Genomic DNA, 21,745 nt, shown 5'->3' on the forward strand with positions numbered 1-21,745 from the left:
ATGGATGCACTTTTTCAAAAAACAGAAGTAGTACATTCATAATAGTTGACCATTCTGTAGATTACTGCAGCGAATACACCTCGTTGGCTGTAGAAGACTCAGACTCCTCATCATTTATGGAAAACATTTTATAAATGCAGGCACTTTGAAAAATATATAACATAGAATCATACAGCACAAATAATTGGTGATGAGGAGAAACAGGGTCTTGTTTTCCACGACGAAGGAACAGGGAAAATTACGTAACAGCCCTCAGGAGATTGAAGGCCCTGAGGGGAAATCCCATATATAGTACATGACAGTTTGCCCATCGTAATTCTGCAACAATGCAGAATTTCATTAGCTTCACCACTTGGTTACTCATCTATCTATATATTAAAACTCTCGTTTGTTTATTCCTGAACTACAGCCAAAACGGCACACGATAGCGCGACAATATTCGACCCACCTCACTGTCGTCCCTTTGGTGCTAATAGAAGAAGTTTCGTTGAAATCGGTGTTATATTTTTAAAGTTATTCACATTTTAAAGTTTAAATTTATCTCCTAGGGAGGGGAGTTGAGGGGGATGGAGTGGGGGAGGAGAGGGTGCTGCACCAATGCAGAAGAGGTTTGGGCCCAACGTATCCACTTGGTCTAGTGTGAACTAAGATCACTTGGATTTCTCAAATTAATTTGGTTTATCACAAACACATGTCTCCCCTTTCTCAATCTCCCTGTCTTCAATGTAGGGGACGAACTATCAACTGACATCTACAAACCAACTGACTCCCACATTTACCTTGACTTCCTTCCTCCCATTTTCTTGCAAGAAAACTCACCCCTTACTCTCAATTTCTCTATCTCTGCCACATCTGCTCCCAAGATAAGGCTTTCCATTTCAGGACATCTGAGGTGCCCTCTTTCTTCAGGAAATGCGGCTTCATCCCTGCCCTCACCCGTGTCTCCTGCAGTTCTGCTCTCATTCCCCATTCACTTCACTAGCCTCTCCATCAAACACATCATTCTGTGCCATTTCCACCACCTTTAAAATGATCCCACCATTAATCACATCTTCCCTTTCCCACCCCTTTCAACAGAGACCACTCTGGAACTCTGGTTTGCTTTTCCCTCCCCACCCAATCCCCTTCCCATGCATTTCCCACTGCAACCACAAGAGATTGTTAAAACTTTACTCTGCCAATGTCTGCTGGAGTTTCTTGTTATTTTAACCCCCCATCCAGGAGGAGGTTACTTGTTCTTCCTGTGAGTGTATGTGTTTTCCACAACCTTTCTGTCCTCAACCTCTTCCACTGCCAGAGTGAGGCTACACGCAAATTGGGTGAACAACATCTCATATTCTGTTTGGGGACCCTTCTATCCAACAGCATAAATATTGAGTAGAAACAAGGAACTGCAGGTGCTGGTTTATACCAAAGATAGACCCGAGATGCTGGAGTAACTCAGTGGGTCAGGCAGCATCTCTGGAGAAAAAAGGATGGGTTAGGACCCTTCATCAGAGTGAAAGTAGAGGCTGGGGAGGGGGTGGTTGAGGAGCTGGGGACGAGAGTAGACCAGGATCAATCAGGGCTGGCCACAACCTCAGGCAGGGCAGTGCCTGGTAAGCACATTGTTGACTGGGGAAGGTGTAATCTCAAGAGGAAAACAATGTGGAGAACTGTGGAACTGGTAAAACAACTAGGGTGGAGGAGGGGAGGGAGGGGAGGGAGGAGGGGATGTATTTAGCAACCGGGAGATCCCGTTGTCCTTATACCTCCCTTGACTCCATTCCAGGGACCCCTTTCAGTTTAGACTCCCCCTCCCACTCCCAGTCTGACCTTTCTGTCATGGGCCTCCTCCAGTGCCATAGTGAGGCCCACCGGAAATTGGAGGAACAGCACCTCATATTTTGCTTGGGCAGCTTGCAGCCCAGCGGTATGAACATTGACTTCTCCAACTTTAGATAGATCCTCTGTCCCTCTCTTCCCCTCCCCCTTCCCAGTTCTCCCTCTATTGTCCTGTCTCCACCTATATCCTTCCTTTGTCCCGCCCCCCTGACATCAGTCTGAAGAAGGGTCTCCACCCGAAATGTCACCCATTCCTTCTCTCTTGAGATGCTGCCTGACCTGCTGAGTTACTCCAGCATTTTGTGAAATAAAATATGTACCTCCTCTAACCTCATCTACTCTTCCCCAATGTGGGTTTCTGTACGTCGGCGAGACCAAACGTAGACTCTGACCGTTTCTCTGAACACGTACATTCGGTCTGCCTCGGCCTACGGGATCTCTCGGTTGCCAACCATTTCAACTCCCCTTCCCACTCCCACACTGATTGTCTCGGGCTTCCTCCAGTGGCAGAGTGAGGCCACACACAAATTGGAGGGACAGCACTTCATATTTCACTTCGGTGGCTTACAACCCAGCAGTATGAACATTGAATTCTCTAATTTTAAGTATCCTCTACTTACACTTCCCTCCCCTCCCCCCTTCCCTTCCTCCACCCTAGTCATTTTACCAGTTCCACCGTTCTCCACATTGTTGTCCTTGTGAGATCACACCTTCCCCAAACAACAACGGCCTTTCCAGGCACCGCCGTAACCAAGGTCGTTTGTGGCCAGCCCTGATTAGCCCTGGTACTTTCTCACCTCCAGCTCCTCACCTCCCCCACGTCCTACTTTCAGTCTGAAGAAGGATCCCGACCCGAAACATCACCCATCCTTTTTCTTCAGGGGTGCTGCCTGACCCGCTGAGTTACTCCAGCACCTTGTGTATATCTTTAGCATGAACATTGGATTAAATTTCAAGGAAACACCTCTGACCCCTTTATCATTCCTCCTTCTCCCCCCTCCCCCTGTGTGAAACCTTTCTCCCACAAGCACCATCGCCCTGTACCTTTCTCCTTCTATAGAAACACAAAATGCTGGAGTAACTCAGCGGGACAGGCAGCGTCTCCGGAGAGAAGGAATGGGTGACGTTTCGCGTCGAGACCCTTCTTCAGACTGAGAGTCGGGGAGAGGGAATCTGGAGAAATGGAGGGTTATGCCACGAAAACGACATGTCAAAGCAGACGATGGTAAGGAAATGCAGAATAGTTCATTGTTACCTGAGGGGAAGGTGACCCTTTCTCCTTCTTCTTGCTCTCATCTCCTACCCCTCCCTACTCTGACCCTCTTTTCTCTCAGGTGCTTATCAACCCATATCCTTCCTTCCAGCCTTACTTTGCCCTCTCCACTTCCTTCCTTTTCTGACACTCTCATGTTTCCTTTTCACCTGTAGCCTTTGTCACAATCTCCACCTATCTTGCACACACCCCTCCTCTCCTGTATCCACCTATCACTTGTATGGGGAGGAACTGCAAATGCTGGTTTAAACCAAAGATAGACACAAAATGCTGGAGTAACCCAGCAGGACCCGCTGAGTTTCTCCAACATTTTGTGTCTGTCCACCTATCACGGCAGGCATTACCCCACCTCTCTTTAAGAGCTTTCTCCCCTCAGCATGTGCAATTTATTTAAGTTTTCGATTTTACATCAAACTACTTTGCTAATTTGTGTCAATTGCTTATTTAGCTTTTTTTTATTGCCTATTGAGATTATTTATCTCTTGGCACCACCATCTGGTTAATTATAGAATCATTCCATTTGAGGGAAGCCTACGTCCAGAAAGGCAATAGGGTTTCTGAGAAGAGTGTGGAACAGTAGTCGTGATCAAGACAACTCCAAGAGAATTGCCAAGACCAAAACGAATTCCTAGCTCTCCAAATAGCGACGTGAAACCTCTACAACCCACCTCTACCGGACGTGCTCTTGCTCTCCATCTTCGCTGCTCAACTTCTGCTGCCAACTCTACATATCTAACCTTGTCTACTAAGTTCTCCCAGTTCTAGAAAATACACTATCCGCAGACTAACTGACCATAACACCATATCAGGCCTCAAACTAGTACTACTTATTTCCTGCGGAATAACGCTTTCCTCCCAAATCTACCTGCATCTCCCAATTGGAAGGGTCTCGATCCGAAACGTCACTCATTCCTTCTCTCCTGAGATGCTGCCTGACCTGCTGAGTTACTCCAGCATTTTGTGAATAAATGCATCTCCCAATCATTGGCTTTCCCTAACTCGTTCCTGTCTGAAACCTTCCCTCCTCTACCTTTCTCTCCCTTCATGGACAAAATGAATAGCTACACTCTCGGTCCTGATGATGCCTGAATTCACGTGCTCTCCTCCTCTCAATTGCTGCAGCTATGCACTTCAAGACTTGGTTATGCCGCCAAGTAGACCCACCCTGAGAAAGACTAGTCCTACATCCTGACAAAATATGCCTCAACGTTGCCACCTCTGAACACAGGGGCATGCCGGGTCCCCACCTACTCATTGTTTGAGGTTCTGCAGTGATGGCAGCACATCATAAATAGTCCCTATCAGGAAGATAATGGCAAGGTATGGCAAACCCAAAAAGATTATCACAATTCTCCGACAACTCCATGAAAGTAGTATGATCAGCATAATGGATGGAAGACACTCTTTAGACCCATTCCTGATTGCCAATGGTATAAAGGCTATGTCCTTGCCCACACACTGTTTGGCATGATGTTCTCTGCAATACTGTTGAGCTTACCCTGATAAAGAAAAAGGAATCAACCATAAATGTAGGACTGATGGTGTTCTTTTTAACTGAAGTTTATGCAATGCTGAGAAACAATGTTCTGCACCATGGTAATGTTATTTACGCTCTATTTTTTGTACTTGTGTTTGACATGATAGGATTAGAGTCATTAAGGCAGAAACAGGCCCTTTTGCTCAGCTTTCCTATGCCAACCAAGATGCCCCATCTAGGTAGTCGCATCTGCTCACGTTAGGCCCATATCCCTCAAAACCTTTCTCCTCCATGTACCTGTCCAAATTACTTTTGAATGTTGTTGTAGTACTTGCCTCACCTCACTCTGGCAGCTCATTCCACATACCCATCACCCTTCACGTATAGCTTCATCTGATTTGTTTGGATGGCGCGCAAACAAAAGCTTTCCACTGTACCTCAGTACATTACCAGAATGCCAGCACCAGTACATTGCCAGGATGCCAACACCAGTACATTGCCAGAATGCCAACACCAGTACATTGCCAGATTGCCAACACCAGTACATTGCCAGATTGCCAACACCAGTACATTGCCAGAATGCCAACACCAGTACATTGCCAGAATGCCAATGCAATTACTTTATGGACTCCTGACCGAGGACAAGCACTCATGTGGTGGTCAGTAAAAGAGATTTAAAAATTCTCCTGGGACACCCGTGAAGAGTTTCCACATTGACATACACACCACTGGGAACAACAAGTATTGGATCGCCTGTTTGCAGAACCCGCTTAAAAAGCGGTGATGGTTTATAGGAGGAAGCTAGAATGGAGGAAGCATGGAGGAAAAGAAAAGTTTGAAAATCGAGAACCACTACAGCATCCCTACATCTCTGTCATCTGTGTGCAAGGAACTTCCGAGTCCACAAAACGACACAAAGTGCTGGAGTAACTCAGCAAGTCAGGTAGCATCTCTGGAGAAGATGGTTAGGTGACATTTCAGGTCGAGACCCTTCTTGAGACTATGCCAAGTCCAGATTGGTCTGATCAGCCGTCTCTGTCCACTGTGCAAAACTAGACTAGATGTCATGGCCTTACTTGAGAATGAGCGATGAACAACAAAACTATCAACTGATTAAATATGAAATAGAATGATTGTATGATGCAACTAATCCAGCCAACTGATGTAACATATGCATTTTTCATTTTCATTATAATTTTGGTAAATAAGACTGGATATGTTGGACAGTGCAGTTTAATGAGCCAACTTTGGAAGGGGAGACATTTGTTTTTCTTTTACCTGAAAATTAACATTTTGTGTAAATTCAAATATTACAATGCTAATTGTATTGAAATTGGAGTTTTTTTCCCAAATAAATTGCTTTATGCCGCAAGCTTCAAGAACGTTGGATCATTTCATACTGTACTTTAAAAAAAAAAGATATTCTGTTCATCTGGCAAATTGAAAGTCAACAGATTGTTATATAAAGTTCAAATACAACAAATGTACAATATTAGGAGGAATAAGGGCTTCACTTACTTTACTGCAGTCGGAAATTAAATGTCAACAACACCTTTTGGAACCTCAGGATGCCGCAAAATGCATAACGGCCAATTAAATACATTTTATTGAAGTGTTGCCACTGTGATGCTGACTGAGATAAAGAGTTTCCAGGACACAAGAGCTTTTATGTTCATCTAAGCGTACAGAAGAGTGTGTTTACAAAGTAAAGTTCTGACAACCTGAAGGCTCATTAGGACAAAAGTATTTTTTGTGACTTGAATGTCAGCCATCCGATAAATATTCAGTCATAATCAATCCCTCTGGGTCAAGGATAATTTGCTTCCCCAATTCCTCTCTGATTTCTTTGAAGCTAATATGGGATCTGCAGACATTGCCACAGGCAGGTGACTGAACGGGTGGCCAATATTGGAAATTGTGCTCCACTGCTGTTTCAGATGGACTTCTGCATGTAGTCAAGCGAAGCAACTTGAGGATCTCATTCTCATCCCCAAATACTGCCTGACCTACTGAGTTACTCCAGCACTTTGTGTTTTACTTAAGATTCCAACGTCTATAGTTCCTTGTATCTCAAACGTGATGTTAATTAGTCCTGGGCCAATTTCCATGAATCACTGAGGATGCCGCACTTTTTCAAGGAATTTTTGAAAACATCCTTGAAGTGATTCTTCTGGTTATCTCGTGATGAGAGCGAGCATGGAAAAAAAGCAAATTCTAGGAATTTGATTGTCGTGCTTCAATGCTGGAGTTGTTGGCCTGTGAAAGGATGCTTGTGTTGTTTCATTTATTCTACCAGCTGATTTGGAGGAACTTAAGGAGCTGGCATTAGGTGTTGGTATTGGTTTGTTGTTGTCAACTATACAGTTAAAAAACTTTGTTTGCATGCTATTCAGTTAAATCATACTATGCATGACTACAGGTACTCCTCAGCTTACGATGGGGTTCCATTCTGAGAAACCCATTGGAAACCGAAAATATTGTAAGTTGAAATGCATTTAATACACGTGATCAGGTGGCTGGAAACGAGCTGCGACTCGCTATGGGTCCCTGCTGTTTGCACCATCGCAAAGTCGAACTATCGCAAGTCGAAGCATCGTAAGCCAGGGAGCATCTGTACAATCAAGCCATACACAAGGGCTGCAGGTGCAAAGAGAAAAATACCAGAGTGCTGAAGATAGGGTTACAGCATTATAGTGTTACAATTGCAGAGAAAGCGCAGATGAAAAACAAGCGCAAAAGCCACAATGAGGTAGGTTGACGGATTGGAACTACACCCTTAGCTTATAAGAGGGACATTTTTATGGTGTAACAGTGGGGAAGAAGCAATTCCTGAATCTGGTGGTATGTGCTTTCAAATGTTTTGTATCTACTGCCAGATGGGAGAGGAGAGAAAAATGCGACGTGGAGTGTAGACGGTAAATGGTGGGGAGGCTGTTCTGTGTAATGGATTGTCATTGTTCAAGATCTGGCCCACTGGCATGGTGTCATCTGCAAACATGTGCATTGAGATAGAGCAGAATTAGGCTGCACAGTCGTTAACAACACCCCATGTGCCGCTTGGGTAGCTGACTATCGAGCAGTATGAATGTTGAATTCTCCAATTTTAGGTAACTACATAACCCTCCCATTTTCGCTTCTTCCCCCATATAATCCCCTCCCTTCCTTTTACCTCCCCCCCCCCCTTATGCCCCAACTGGATTTGCACCTTTTTCTCCCATTCCACTGACATTCCTTCCACTCGCTTCACAATTCGCATCTCCTCAATCCTTCTGTCTCACACCTTCTGTCATTTCATCTCTGACATTTGTCCTACATCTGCCTATCAGGAATCTTCCTCACCTGTATCACCTCCTCGCCTTGTCCTTCCGCTTCAGCTTTATCCCCCCCCCCACTATAATCAGTCTGAAGAAGGATCCCAACCCAAAACCTTACCTACCCATGTTCTTCAGTGATGCTACCTGACTCACTGAATTAATCCAGCAATTTGTGTCTTCGTATCATGGTATCAGGACCACAATCTTTCCTTCAATGTGGGCAAGATAAAAGAGCTAGTTATCAACTTCAGGAAGCATCAGAAGACAGCGGAGGCCAGTTCTCTGAATGCTTTCAGGAGAGAGCTAGATAGAGCTCTTAAAGATAACGGAGTCAGGGTGTATGGGGAGAAGGCAGGAATGGGGTACTGATTGAGAATGATCAGCCATGATCACATTGAATGGTGGTGCTGGCTCGAAGGGCCGAATGGCCTACCCCTGCACCTATTGTCTATAATGGTGTAATGCCCCAATCAGCATTAATGGTGCCGAGGTGGAAATGGTTGAAAGGTTCAAATTGCTTGGCATTAATATTACCAGCAGTCTTTCATGTACCAACCACATTGAAGCAACAGCCAAGGCGGCACATCATTGCCTCTACTTCTTTAGGAGACTGTGGAAACCTGGCATGTTTCTTGATTAGTACAGGAGTCAGAAGTTATGGGGAGAAGGCAGGAGAATGGGTTTAGGAAGGAGAGATAGACCAGTCATGATTGAATGGTGGAGTAGACTAGATGGGCTGAATGGCCTAATTCTACTCCTATCACATATGACCTATGGCCCTATGTCTCTTATTACCGTTACAATCTTCTCCAGATACACCGCAGAAAGCATACTGTTGGGATGCCTCACAACTCAGTTTGGGAACAGCTCTGTCAATAACCACAAAGCAGTTGTGGATGTAGTCCAGTCCACCACACAGACTCTCCACCATTGAGGCAGATTATTATCTCAATGGTGTCAGATTAGGAAAAAGGGAAATGCAATGAGACCTGGGTGTCCTTGTACACTAGCCACTGAAAGTAAACATGCAGGCAGAGGAGAAAGCTTGTTGGCCTTCATAACGAGAGGATTTGAGTATAGGAGTAAAGAGGTCTTTCTGCAGTTGTACAGAGCCCTGGAGTATTGTACGCAGTTTTGGTCTCCTAATTTGAGGAAGGACATCCTTGCTATTGAGGCAGTGCAGCGTAGGTTCACGAGCTTAATCCCAGGGATGGCAGGACTGTCATATGTGGAAAGATTGGAAAGACTGGGCTTGTATTTACTGGAATTTAGAAGGATGAGAGCTGATCTTATACTGGACAAGCTAGATGTAGGAAAAATGTTCCCAATATTGGGGGAGTCCAGAACCAGGGGCCACAGTCTAAGAATAAAGGGGAGGCTATTTATAACTGAGATGAGAAAATACTTTTTCACCCAGAGTTGTGAATTTGTGGAATTCTCTGGTTCAGAAGGCCGTGGGGGCAAATTCACTGGATGAATTTAAAAGAGAGTTAAATAGAGCTCTAGGGGCTAGCGGAATCAAGGGATCTGGGGAGAAAGCAGGCATGGGTTACTGATTGAGAATGATGAGCCATGATCACAATGAATGGCGGTGCTGGCTCGAAGGGCCAAATGGTCTCCTCTCTATTGTCTATGTTTCTATGATAAGGCTGGACCTGGTTGGAGCTACTCAATGCGCATGCCCGCTCCTGGCCAGGCCTACATATCCCAGCATCCCCGGCCCCACCTCCTCCTTTCCCCGCCGCCATTTTCTTGCTGACGGTACGTTCGGTGAGATCGCAAAGAAAATCCGAGTCCATCTCCGTGTTTAGTCGAGTAAACCCGCGATGTGTCGATGCGCAGTGAAGCGGGGAAGGGCAGAGTCTCAATACCCGCGACAATTTCGAGCGAAAATTGCAGCTAAAGCTGGATGTCGTGGCTTTCCGTGCACGGAGGCCGAAGGCCGGGCTGCTTCGCCCCGGGGGCCTCAAAGTGAGCGGAGCCGCGCTCGTCCCTCCGACTTGCGGAGTGCGGGTTGGTGGGCGGCAGGTCGCCGGCTGCGTTGTGGTGGCGGGGAGTTGCAGATGAGTGCGTGCTCCCTAATAAATACACGCTGGGAATGGTCAGTAAGTCGGGCAGCAAATCTCCTGTGGAACACCTTGTGGCTAAAGGGATCAGGGGGGTACGGAGAGAAGGCAGGTACGGGATACTGAGTTGGATGATCAGCCATGATCATATTGAATGGCGGTGCAGGCTCGAAGGGCCGAATGGCCTACTCCTGCACCTATTTTCTATGTAACGTCTCTGGACAGCAACGGTTCAACAGAACAGACTGAGAACGGTGCAGCACCGAAACCACAATGTGCCGAGCACGATGCCAAGTTACACTCATCTCTGCTGGCGCATTGATTCCTATCCCTCTACTCTCTGCACATTTGTGCGCATACCTTAAAAAAAAACTCGAATGCCACTCTCATATCTGGTGTTCCAGGTGCCCACTACAAGTCATGGAGTGATACAGTGTGGAAACAGGCCACACTTGCCCACACCGGCCAACATGTCCCGGCTACACTGGTCCCACCTGCCTGCAAGGATTTGCTCTGCTCACCTTTAAACATTGCCCTCTGGTCTTTGACATTTCCACCTGTGGGTAAAAGGTTCTGTCTACTCCATCTAAATGTCTCAATTTTATTGACCATCTGAAGAAGGGTCCCGACCTGAAACCTCACCTATTCCTTCTCTACAGAGATGCTGCCTGTCCTGCTGAGTTACTCCAGCATTTTGTGTCTACCTTCTCACCTCATTCTCCAGAGAAAACAGACCAGATTTGAGATATTTTGTGCTTTTGGAGGAAAACGTCGGTGCGATTGTTGAAGTGCTTAAGTTTTTTTTCACTGTCTTATATTTGGGGGTTTGTTTCTGTGTTGGGCAAAATGCCTTTAAAAAAGAGACTCATTGATGCTCTTTCGGGTGGCAATGTGATTGTGTGAACATTAAATGTTTCAGCACATCTTTCACTATTTGGATATCCATGCATCTGATGAAAGGTGGAGGGTTTGACTGTTTTATACTGTACATGAAAGGCATTTCTACAGGCCCTTTAAATTTATACAATTTTTGTACATGGTTTTGTCTAATTTGATCTATTACGTAGTTTTTATTGAGTTTTGCTTATCTTATTTTAGGTGTTTTCACCATTCAATAAGCAACCATGGCGCCAAGTCGGAATGGGATGATTCTGAACCCTCATTTCCATAAGGATTGGCAGCGAAGAGTCCGCACTTGGTTCAATCAGCCAGCCAGAAAAACCCGCAGGTATTTTTAACACCAATCCATAAAAGGCAAAGTTTTTGAAAAGGAAGAATGAAGTAGCACAGACAACAAGGGCATTAAGTGCTTGATGATTTGGGAGCTCTAGGCCTGTCCATCAAATGTTGGAACACATTTGAAATTGAGATAAGAAATAGAGGAGTGCAGAAATGTTTTGTTGTGTTGATGGCAAATGAATGTAGGAGGTTCATGGCCATATTTCTTGGAACTTGTGCAGAACTGCCCTTGATTCGCATTGAGTCTTGAGAGGTCCCAGAAGGCAGAATAATCTAAATCAAAGGTTGTTTTCAAGAGTGATTAACTATGACATACCTGTAGGATATACTCCCTTCCAGGCTGTTGGAGGTTGAGGACTGGTGCCTGATGGGGCTGGTATGGGACACAATGGGCAGTATGTTGGGTGGGTGAGTAGTTAGGGAGGTCTTGTGCTAGACGTGCTTCCGGTGCTACCTCTTTAGTGCTTTGAGATGCTTGCTATTGACAATCCAAAACTTGGCATACAAGTGCAGGGGTCACTGCTGCTTGGTTGGCCAATATAAGGCATTGATTTGCAAGGATATCGGTGCACATAATGGAAATAGGAGTAAGCCATCCAGCCCATTTTACTTGCTCCATTCAATTTGATAGCTAATGTGAACTGCAATGTCACATCTTTCTTGATTTCTTTAAAATTAAATTTGTCTTCAATCTACTCAGCAACTGAACCTCTACAGTATTCCTTGCAGTGAATTCCAAATGGGTGAAATTGTTTCTTATCTTAGTCCTAAAAAGTGCACTGAAAGCAGTGGCGAATTTCACTCTCCACATCCATTCTCTGGGGTCTTAGGGAATTCTCCCTCCCTCCCCCAGGGATTGCTGTGGAGCAGATTGACAGCTTTTAGAGAGGTTTTGAGTGCTGCAAGACAGTTTCTATCAAGCTGCAGTGATTAAGTTGATCATTGGATACTCAATTTTTCAATGCTTGTAATTTTTGCGTGCTACATCATTGATCCAATCTTTGGCCTGAATTCTGCTCCAGAGCAGAGTTCATACAGATTGAAAATATCCCATTTGTGCTGACTGGCTGCCAGTGTGAATCCTGTGGAATTGAGATGTAGTATGGAAGCAAGCAAGTTGAAAAACTGTGATGTGGTGGGACTTATGGAAGTGGAGTAGATGATGCTGTGGATGGTGACTTGGGGAGGGAACCCACAAGTGAGGGTCCGTGGTCTTCACCTCTTTTCTCCAATGGCATATTTGGGCTACAAGGTGTGGTTTCCCTTGGGTTCTCGTACCCACCTAATCTCCAGCATACCTATTTCCTCCACATCATCTTTGCCTGACTCCTCCAACGCATTGGCTTATCGCTGAAAGTCCTGTGTGCCTGTTGTAGAAATAACACTAGACTCAACTGTTCCAGTGGTCATACTGCCTTTTACAGTATGCTGGCCATAAAGTTAATGGCATCTTAAAGCATTGCTGACATAGTCCTAAGTAGCACCAAGTCTAGGCTATCCAGATATTAATTTAGAGGATATTTAGGCTTCAAATCTGTGCCAGTATTGAAAGTAATTTGTTTCAAAGATGTTCTGTGATGTTGAATTGAAAAATAGCTCTCAAACTTTGAGATGCATGGCATCGTATAAGTCTGAAATAGGAGCCTTTGGATTTCTGTGCAGAACTGGCGAGTGAAATGATGGCCAGGAAATTTAGAGTCCGTGTATAAAAATGGAACCCATTTGAATGTGGTCATGCCCAGATGGGCCATAGCAGGTCAGTTAGAGAGAAGGTAGTGATATTGAAGGCAGCCGAAAGCACTGGAACAAAAGCAGTAAATTTATCTTTTTAGTGCCACTGGGTGATATTTCCACAGTCAGATGATGACAATTCTCCGGAATCTCTGTACCTCATTGATGAATACAGTTGAACCCTTTGCTGATGACTGTGTTTGCCCAGACTTTTAAAAATTCCTTAAAAATGATTAAAATGGGTGTAAATAAAACTGTTACTAAGCTTACCATTCAGAAAAATGTTCTACAGACCACAAAGGATTTGTCTATAAAAGTAGCTGATGTGCAGCTGTCCAGTGCCCCTGTCCCCAACTGGTGTTTAATTAAAGTATGTTTGCTACAAAGAATTGGAATTCTTAATTTCTGCTTCACCTTAATACGGATATGTAAACATTGTTATCGGCAGGTTAGAAGATTCTATCTTTAAACCAGAGTCATGACAGATAAAGGTAATGGGCGCTGTTGATTATTTTCTGTTGCACTTTTTCATGCAATTCACTTAGTCAAATCACATAAGCATTAGTATATGAATTCACCGCTGATTTAAAATGACCGAATTGTTCTATGCATTAGCTTTATTGAGTTTTAGTTAATGTTCTAATGTTATCTGTTAACAGGCGGAAGACACGGCAAGCTAAAGCACGTCGCATTGCTCCACGCCCCGTTGCTGGCCCCCTTCGACCAGTTGTTAGGTGTCCCACTGTCAGATATCACACTAAAGTTCGTGCTGGTCGAGGCTTCAGCCTGGAAGAGTTAAAGGTAGCTTTTTTTCCCAAACCTATGTTTTTATAGATGATTAAAGCTGATTTGAATGTGAAATAACTCTTAATAAAAGGGGGGAGAATTTCCACCATCAGTTTTTTGTTTGTGGGTATTGATTGAGCGGGCTTGAAAGGGTGAAGGTGCAGTAAATGCATTGTTTATGCAAAATAGGATGGACTAATAGAGGAGTAATGAGAAATCCAATTACTGTGGGTGGTCCATGTGGCTGGACATCTCAGAAAATTAGGTTAGTTTACATTAGTTTATGTAGTTGTATGATGGGGTTCTTTTTAACTTTTCTCATTCACCTTTACTCATTCACATCAGCTTTGCTCCCCATTTTTGGCCATGATAGGTAGCAGGCATTAACAAGAGAGTGGCACGTACTATTGGTATTGCAGTTGATAACCGACGTCGCAACAAGTCCACTGAATCCATTCAGTGTAATGTTCAGCGTCTGAAGGAATATCGTTCTAAGCTAATCATCTTCCCAAGAAAAGCTTCTGCACCCAAGAAGGGAGATTCCACAGTAAGTGCATCTAATTTAGATTATTCTTAAAACATTGAGTTTTACTTTTGAAATGTTGATCTGTTTATGTGGTTGGGTGTATGATTGGGCATATTCAGCAAGGTAGGCTGTTTAGCAACTATGACCATGTTCTGGATATTTCTCGTGCTGCAAAAATGTAAACTTTCTGATTCTGACAGTGTCACGTATAAATTTGCTCATCAATAGACAATATTCACATATGCATATTTTAGGGGTTTTGTAAATGCATTATTACTATGACATCCTGACCTTGTGCTGAAAGCAAAAATGTCTGTTTCTAGATGTACTATTTAACAAAATGCTTTGTAAATCACACATTTTAATGTAATTGAGCTCTGCACAGAAGTTAATCCCTTGCTTGAAGGAGATGACTAATGGCAAATTTAGAGTACTGTTTTATGAAATAATTTGCTGAGCTGGAATAGGAAGAAACGAGGCAGTCCTAACTCTGCGTTGTTTATTGGCAGAATGAATAGACAAGGATAGAAAAAGATTTTTCCAATAGTCAAAACTGGAGTGTAAATTTACCTAGAGAAAGGATCATTGGTGCCATCAAGGTTAAAGTGATTCCAGTATTGAAACAGTTTTCCTTGAGAAAATCTAAAACAGGGAATGTGTAATGTTCCAATTTTCTTTACACCATGAAACAGGAAAAAATGAGCTATTTTTGAAACATTTCTTTGGATCTGTAATTAATTTGGAAGATAAGAAATTGAATATACTGACTGGTAATTTTTTAAAAGGCAATTATTTTTAAAAGATCTTTATGCCTCTAAGTGCTTGACCTTGTTTTGCTTTGTCACAGTCAAATGATGATATTTTCTCCGGAATCTCTGATCATCTTTGATGAATTTTATTTGAACCCTTTTCCATCTGATGACTGTGAGATGTCATGTGATTTCAGTTCTTGAGTATGTTTATTGGCATTTATTAACACAGATTTATTTTCCACAGCCTGAAGAAATTAAAGTGGCAACTCAGCTGCTAGGATCAGTCATGCCAATCAAGAATGTGAGTGCCTTTTTTAAAAAAATTGCTTGGTTTAGATAAGCAGTAAAACAGACGGAGGTAGTGCTGTCAGGGTGCATGCCATACTGTTTGAGTGGATGTAAAAAAATGTGTAGAGGAGGAGGCTCATCTTTTTTTGTGTGGGAATTTGGATCTACTGTAGTAGTGACATTACTCTATTGGTTGTGGACGTTGGCACATTGTTGATCTATCTATTTGCTGCTGTTTGTTTAATTGCAAGCTTGTATTTACAGCATATTAATGGCAACTTTTTTTTCAGGTGTATAAAAAGGAGAAAGCCCGGGTAATCTCTGAGGACGAGAAGAATTTCAAGGCCTTTGCAAGTCTTCGTATGGCCCGAGCAAATGCACGTTTATTTGGAATGCGTGCCAAACGAGCAAAGGAGGCAGCGGAGCAAGATATTGAGAAAAAGAAATAAAAATGCAAGAAATTGAACTATTAAATTAAAAATTTCTAAATGAAAATAAATTGTCATTCTTTGTAAAATGACATTCAATTTCTGTTGAAGGATATTTGATTTATGCTTGATGGACCTGTCAAGTTGTGGCTCACTCATCATTAGTATTTCAGTGTTTAATGTTGATTTAATATTTAAAATAATGACTGCTGGTGCTCTTAACAGATGTTTACTGGAGTAGTGGGAAATGTCTATGAAAACAAACAAAAAAAGGCATGCACTTAATTCTTTCGACCAAATAGGAGTATCATTAATCATTGGCATCATGCTTGGTCCAAGCACTTCTGGTCTTTGTCCCATTCTGAAACTTTGAGCACAAGCCTTTAATTGATACTTCAGAATAGTTGTGTGTTGATCTTTATTTTAAATGAGAAGTTGAAAAGAATGGGCATAAAAGGGTCGGTGGTTTTTATATTGCTGTTCTAATCAATTTCTCCTGCACTCAGCAATACTCTAAAAAGCCACATTGGTTTAAGAATGCTGAAGGCTAATTCTCACCACGTTTGGCAGGGAATATAAAGTCTGGATTCAATTTGAATCTAGTTCTGAGGTGAAGTGCTACATATATAGTTTGTGATACCGATGAAAAATGTTCCTGGATATAAACAAGGGGAATCAGCAAGTTCGGAGGCAATCTTTTGTCATGTTGTAAAGCTATATAATAATGCAAGTACTTTCTTGCTGTGCCGAATCTTCTATTGAATCCTACATATTTATTTTCAGCAGGGGGAGGCTATTAAGCTCCTGGAGTGTGTGCTGTTAGACAAATTAGACATTGGGTTACAAGTGTCCAAGCTCTTAGTTCTTTAACTATTTAAATGCCTTCATGTTACAAAAGATACGAATTGGAGCCATGCACAATCTTAGTTTTAATTTGTAATTAAAGATGCTAATTGTGAAATTTGAATTCAAGTTAAGCAACACAGTTTAGATCAATGAGCACAGGTGTGATGTGTGCACAAAACCTGGTGTGATGTTGGCAGCAGAATTCTTGATAGACAATAGGTGCAGGAGGAGGCCATTCGGCCCTTCGAGCCAGCACCGCACCATTCAATGTGATCATTGCTGATCATTCTCAATCAGTACCCTGTTCCTGCCTTCTCCCCTTACCCCCTGATTCCGCTATCCTTAAGAGCTCTATCCAGCTCTCTTGATGGCCAAATAAAATGAGAGGGAACATTGAGATAAAGCATGGAAATGGGCCCAAAGGCCTAGGGAGTCCACACTGACCATCAACCACCCATTTTCATTGATCCTACATTTAATCCTATTTTTATTACCTATTTTGATAAACCATGTTCTAAAGGAACAAAAAAGGTGCTAGAGGAACTCTGGAACAAGCATCCATCAAGCCAGGATGGTTGATATGTGGGTGGAAACCCTGCATAATGTAATGCAAAGTAGGTCCTTCACCCCGACACATCCAAGTGATCAAAATACCCATTTAAGATAGATAGTATGCTTTGCCCATATCTCAACCTTTCTTATTCTGTCCAAATGTCTTAAAGGTTATTGAACCTGCTTCAACCACTTTGGCAACTTGTTTAATAAAAACATCACCCTTTGAGAAGATGCCCCTCAGGACCTTCAAATATTTCACCTAAATTTATGCCCTCTAGTTTTAAACTTCCCTATCCTGGGGAAACTTGATGTGAAGAAGCTCTAACCTTTTGTAGGACAATCTAGAAATAGCACATCACTGAGTAAAGGGGGTCAACATTAATGGTGAGTTTTTCTTTCTGTTAAGAGGGTTGTGACTGGAACTCTCAAAAGGGCAGTGGTTGCAGAATCTTTGAAAAATCTTTGGGCACAGGTAGATATGTCCTTGATAAGTATGTGGGTAAAAGATTAGACAATTGGAATAGTTGTTTAATTAAGGTACCTGGAATACTACTGATTTTGCATGGTGGAGAAGCTGAAGGGGCTGAGTGTCCTGTTTTCCCATTACATTCATTAATCTGTCCTTGAGCCCCCGAGCTTCCTATTTTTAAAATCTACCTGTTATTCGAAGAAAAGTGCTGATCTACCTGTTCTGGAAAGATGGTATGCTTTCCCATGCTGCAGTCTGTCCCCATTTTTACTCACTTTTATCAAACAAGCACTGTTATCGATCCTGCTTGCAGTTCTTAATTTGTCACCAAAGTTGCATACTAACATTTAGAAGTCCAGAACCACACATCATCTTATTGGTGGATAGTATAGGTTAACAAAGATCTGCCCTTTTAACTCTTATTTTTGTGTTGAACTCTTGAATGATGATGGTGTTATTTGTAAAGTTTAATGAATTGGAAGCCCTACCCTGGCCAGGGGTGTTTTAAAGGTGCTATCAAACAGTACTTGCCCATTAATGCCTAGTTTACATTTTGCTAGGACCACTTGGATCCAACCTATATAGTATAGAATCATAAAATTGAAGATGACAGGTAGAGTCTTCGCACCATGTGCAAGGTAGATAGATGTGGCAGTTATGGGCTGCACAAGGTACCTCGGCTGTGATCTTGACCTGACTGCCTTCAGCTGCGATGTCAGTGTTGTTTCCATTATAAGGTCGGAATGGAAACCCAGTAAATGAAGTTGGCCATTTGGGAGATCTAAAAAACTTTTAAGCCGTTAGGTGGTAATTGATAAATAAATTTAATGCCACTCAAGTTCAGGCAACGACTGTTTCCAATATCAGTAAGTGTAGCTACTTGGAATTCAAAGGCTTTAAAAAAAAAAAAGCCAAATGGCTATTCTGATAAAAGCAGTACATGGGATCAATTACCAAGTCGACCCATAAATGTTATGGAATATTAAATATAGGTTAGACTCCTGTTACGAACGTGCAATTTTTATACAGCCCATATAAACATACAAGTGTTTTGAGAGACCAGCGATATGGAAGAGCTGGCTGCTGCTGGATTAGTCGTTATCTGCCTCCTGGAAACGTGGTTTGTGGCTGCATTAAGAACCAGCCATTTTATAAACAGTTCATAGGAATAGAATCCTGCCATACCGTGCAAAGATGTGCTTTAAAACTAGTTTTGGTTTATTAATGATGCCTTTTATTGTTTTAAAGCATTGGCTATTAAGGTAAATAATATTTAAATGGTTGAGAAATGACACTGAGGAAAGGGAAATTAGTTTTATGCCTGCAGATTATATGATCATCTGTTTAGTAAATGCCTTTTTAGTCTTTTTCAGATGTATAATATAATAGAGCTGTAATCCAAAAAGCCACCTCTTTCTGTCATGACTTTCCAGACTTGAGTTGGCCAAGATAAACCTCTCGACAACATTCTAGCAAAATGAGCCGATGCCTTGAAAATGTGATAGGGAATATGGGGGCCTATCATGAACTGAAAAGCGTTCCTGATTTCAATTGCAAAATAATGCAAGTAGAGAATGTTTTGTAAACCAGCATCTGCACCTTGTGACTAGAGAATGTTTTATTTGCATGGTTGTAAAGAAACAGGAGATACAGCATCTTAACAATTCTGCTCCTTGTGCAGCTGCATTTTCAAACTCTGCCTATTGGGTGACAGTGAAATTTTGCTTTAAAACTAATGCAATACATTGGGTTACACTGCACAGTTACACGCTCATTCAATTTCCAAAGTCCACTCTAACCATTGTGCAACCTTTTAAACACCCTACACTTCTCCCCACATTCCTATCAACTCTAGATCTAAAATCTAGATAACTCATCTATAAAGTTAGAGCAATTTAAAGAAGTCAATTAAACTTCTAAACTGCATGCCAACTGAATGTGTGAGAGGCAGAGCACCAATCTGTTGATGGCAAACTGCATGTAACGAGCATGAGAGGTCAGCCCTGAGCCTGGCCCAATGATGCAAGACAGCATAAGCTACTGCCAGTTGTTATCAACTATGTCTGGGTGAGTACATGATGGAAATAGATTCTTTACCAATTCTTATCAGATAAATGATATCAGAAATGAATACAACCCTCTCGAAGCAAGAGAGCATGCATATTTGGATAGCACTTTAAAAGGCATGGTGGACAGCATGGTCTCTTTTTCTATGTTTCTTTCTAGGTTGGGGAGATAAATATAAACACATCTAATGACAAGGTTTAAATTTGAGATATTTGTGTGATTTTTACATAACATGGCACCAATATACTGACCAGGAATTTGTTAAAGTATAATTCCTTTGCTTATTGCTGCCCAACATTCTCAGAGGCTTAATGACAGGTTTGCTGGACATTCACAGAAACATGGTGTAAAATTATTTCAAACATAAACTTTGGCACCACTAGATGGCAGTCCAACTATTGGAAATCAAAGAAAAGTTCTGATTAAAAATATAGCATTCCACTTTTCTGAGGAAGAGATTAATCCCCTAAATCTTAACTCCTTTGAAGTTGTTGTGCTGATTTCCCATGACTTGTACCTCACCTTATTCTATATTTTAGCCTAAACTAAATTTGCATCCCAAATAAATTGATAAGTAAAATTTGTTGCTCATTTCGAGTCATAGAGTGATACAGTGTGGAAATAGGCCCTTTGGCCCAACCTGCCTACGTCAGCCAACATGTCCCAGCTGCACCAGTCCCACCTGCCACCATTTGGTCCATATCCCTACAAAGCTGTCCTATCCATGTACTTGTCTAACTGTTTCTTAATTGTTGGGATAGTCCCTGCCTCGGCTACCTGCTCTGGCAGCTTGTTCCATACATCCACCACTAGTGTGGAAAAAGTTATCCCTCAGATTCCTATTAAATCTTTTCCCCTTCACCTTCAACCTATGTCCTCTGGTCTTCAATTCACCTACTCTGGGCAAGAGACTGCTTCTACCCGATCTATTCCTCTCATGATCTTATATATGGACAGGACCTATACAGTGAATGGTAGGGCTCTGGGTAGTGTTGTTGAGCAGAAGGATCTAGGAGTGCAGGTGCATAGTTCTCTGAAGGTGGAGTCACAGGTAGATTGGGTGGTCAAAAAGGCTTTTGGCACATTGGACTTAATCAGCCAGAGTATTGAGTATAGAAGTTGGGAGGTCATGTTGCTGTAGTATAAGACGTTGGTGAGGCCACATTTGGAGTTTTGTGTATCTTTATAGGAAAGATGTTGTCAAGCTGGGAAGAGTGCAGAGGTGCATGGAACAAGCTACCAGAGGAGATAGTTGAGGCAGGGATTATCCCAACATTTAAGAAACAGTTAACAGGTACATGGATAGGACAGGTTTGGAGGGATATGGACCAAATACTGGAAGATGGGACTAGTGTAGCTGGGACATGTTGGTCAGTGTGGGCATGTTGAGCTGAAGGGCTTGTTTCCACATTGTATCACTTCTCTGACCTCAATAAGGTCACCTTATCCTCCTGCGCTCCAAGGAATAGAGTTCCAGCCTACTCAACCTCTGTTTATAGCTCAGACCGTCTAGTCCTGGCAACATCCTTGTAGATCTCTGTACCCTTTCCAGCTTGACAACATCTTTCCTATAAAACGGTGCAGAGAACTGAGCACAATACTCTAAATGTGGCCTCACCAACGTGTTATGCAACTGTAACATGACCTCCCAACTTCTATACTCAATACTCTGGCTGATGAAGGCCAATGTGCCAAAAGCCATTTTGACCACCCAATCTACTTGCGACTCCACCTTCAGGGAACTATGGACCTGCACTCCTAGACCCCTCTGCTTTACAACACTCCCCAGAGCCCTTCCATTCACTGTGTAGGTCCAGCCCATGTTAGACTTCCCAAAATGCAACACTTCACATTTTTCTGCATTAAATTCTATCAGCCCACTTGGCAAATTGATCAAGATCCTGCTGCAATTTTTCACAACTATCTTCACTATCTGCAAAACCACCCACTTTTGTATCATCTGCAAACTTGCTAATCTTACTGTCTATGTTCTCATCCAAATCATTGATATATATATTTTTTAATTTTCCATACTCAACGCCACTCTAGTAAGGGACATATGGGAGAACATATTTTCATTTACTTTTTTTCTTCATATCTTTCT

The 21,745-nt window shown here is 42.5% G+C and overlaps 1 protein-coding gene and 2 non-coding genes across 3 annotated transcripts; all 3 read left to right on the plus strand.

Annotated features, from left to right (window-relative positions):
• Window positions 1-9,593: 9,593 nt before the first annotated feature.
• On the plus strand, window positions 9,594-15,796 carry rpl13 (ribosomal protein L13). Its single transcript, XM_078400852.1, has 6 exons — window positions 9,594-9,649; window positions 11,053-11,182; window positions 13,584-13,725; window positions 14,084-14,257; window positions 15,233-15,289; window positions 15,567-15,796. Exons 2-6 carry the CDS (start codon window positions 11,079-11,081, stop codon window positions 15,723-15,725), a joined length of 636 nt encoding a protein of 211 aa, XP_078256978.1. The 5' UTR covers window positions 9,594-9,649; window positions 11,053-11,078; the 3' UTR covers window positions 15,726-15,796.
• Window positions 13,055-13,134, plus strand: LOC144594989 (small nucleolar RNA MBII-202). Its single transcript, XR_013547444.1, has one exon. It is a non-coding gene; the product is annotated as a small nucleolar RNA MBII-202 (small nucleolar RNA).
• Window positions 15,089-15,173, plus strand: LOC144594988 (small nucleolar RNA MBII-202). Its single transcript, XR_013547443.1, has one exon. It is a non-coding gene; the product is annotated as a small nucleolar RNA MBII-202 (small nucleolar RNA).
• Window positions 15,797-21,745: the final 5,949 nt, after the last annotated feature.

Source organism: Rhinoraja longicauda, chromosome 6 (assembly GCF_053455715.1).
Source record: "Rhinoraja longicauda isolate Sanriku21f chromosome 6, sRhiLon1.1, whole genome shotgun sequence".
NCBI lineage: Eukaryota > Metazoa > Chordata > Chondrichthyes > Rajiformes > Arhynchobatidae > Rhinoraja > Rhinoraja longicauda.

Bases quoted from the DNA above. Each gene is read 5' to 3' on its own strand.
- rpl13 (XM_078400852.1), top strand. From the start codon at position 11,079: ATGGCGCCAAGTCGGAATGGGATGATTCTGAACCCTCATTTCCATAAG. The intron at 14,258-15,232 runs GTAAGTGCATCT...TATTTTCCACAG, and splicing joins CCAAGAAGGGAGATTCCACA to CCTGAAGAAATTAAAGTGGC. The intron at 15,290-15,566 runs GTGAGTGCCTTT...CTTTTTTTTCAG, and splicing joins CAGTCATGCCAATCAAGAAT to GTGTATAAAAAGGAGAAAGC.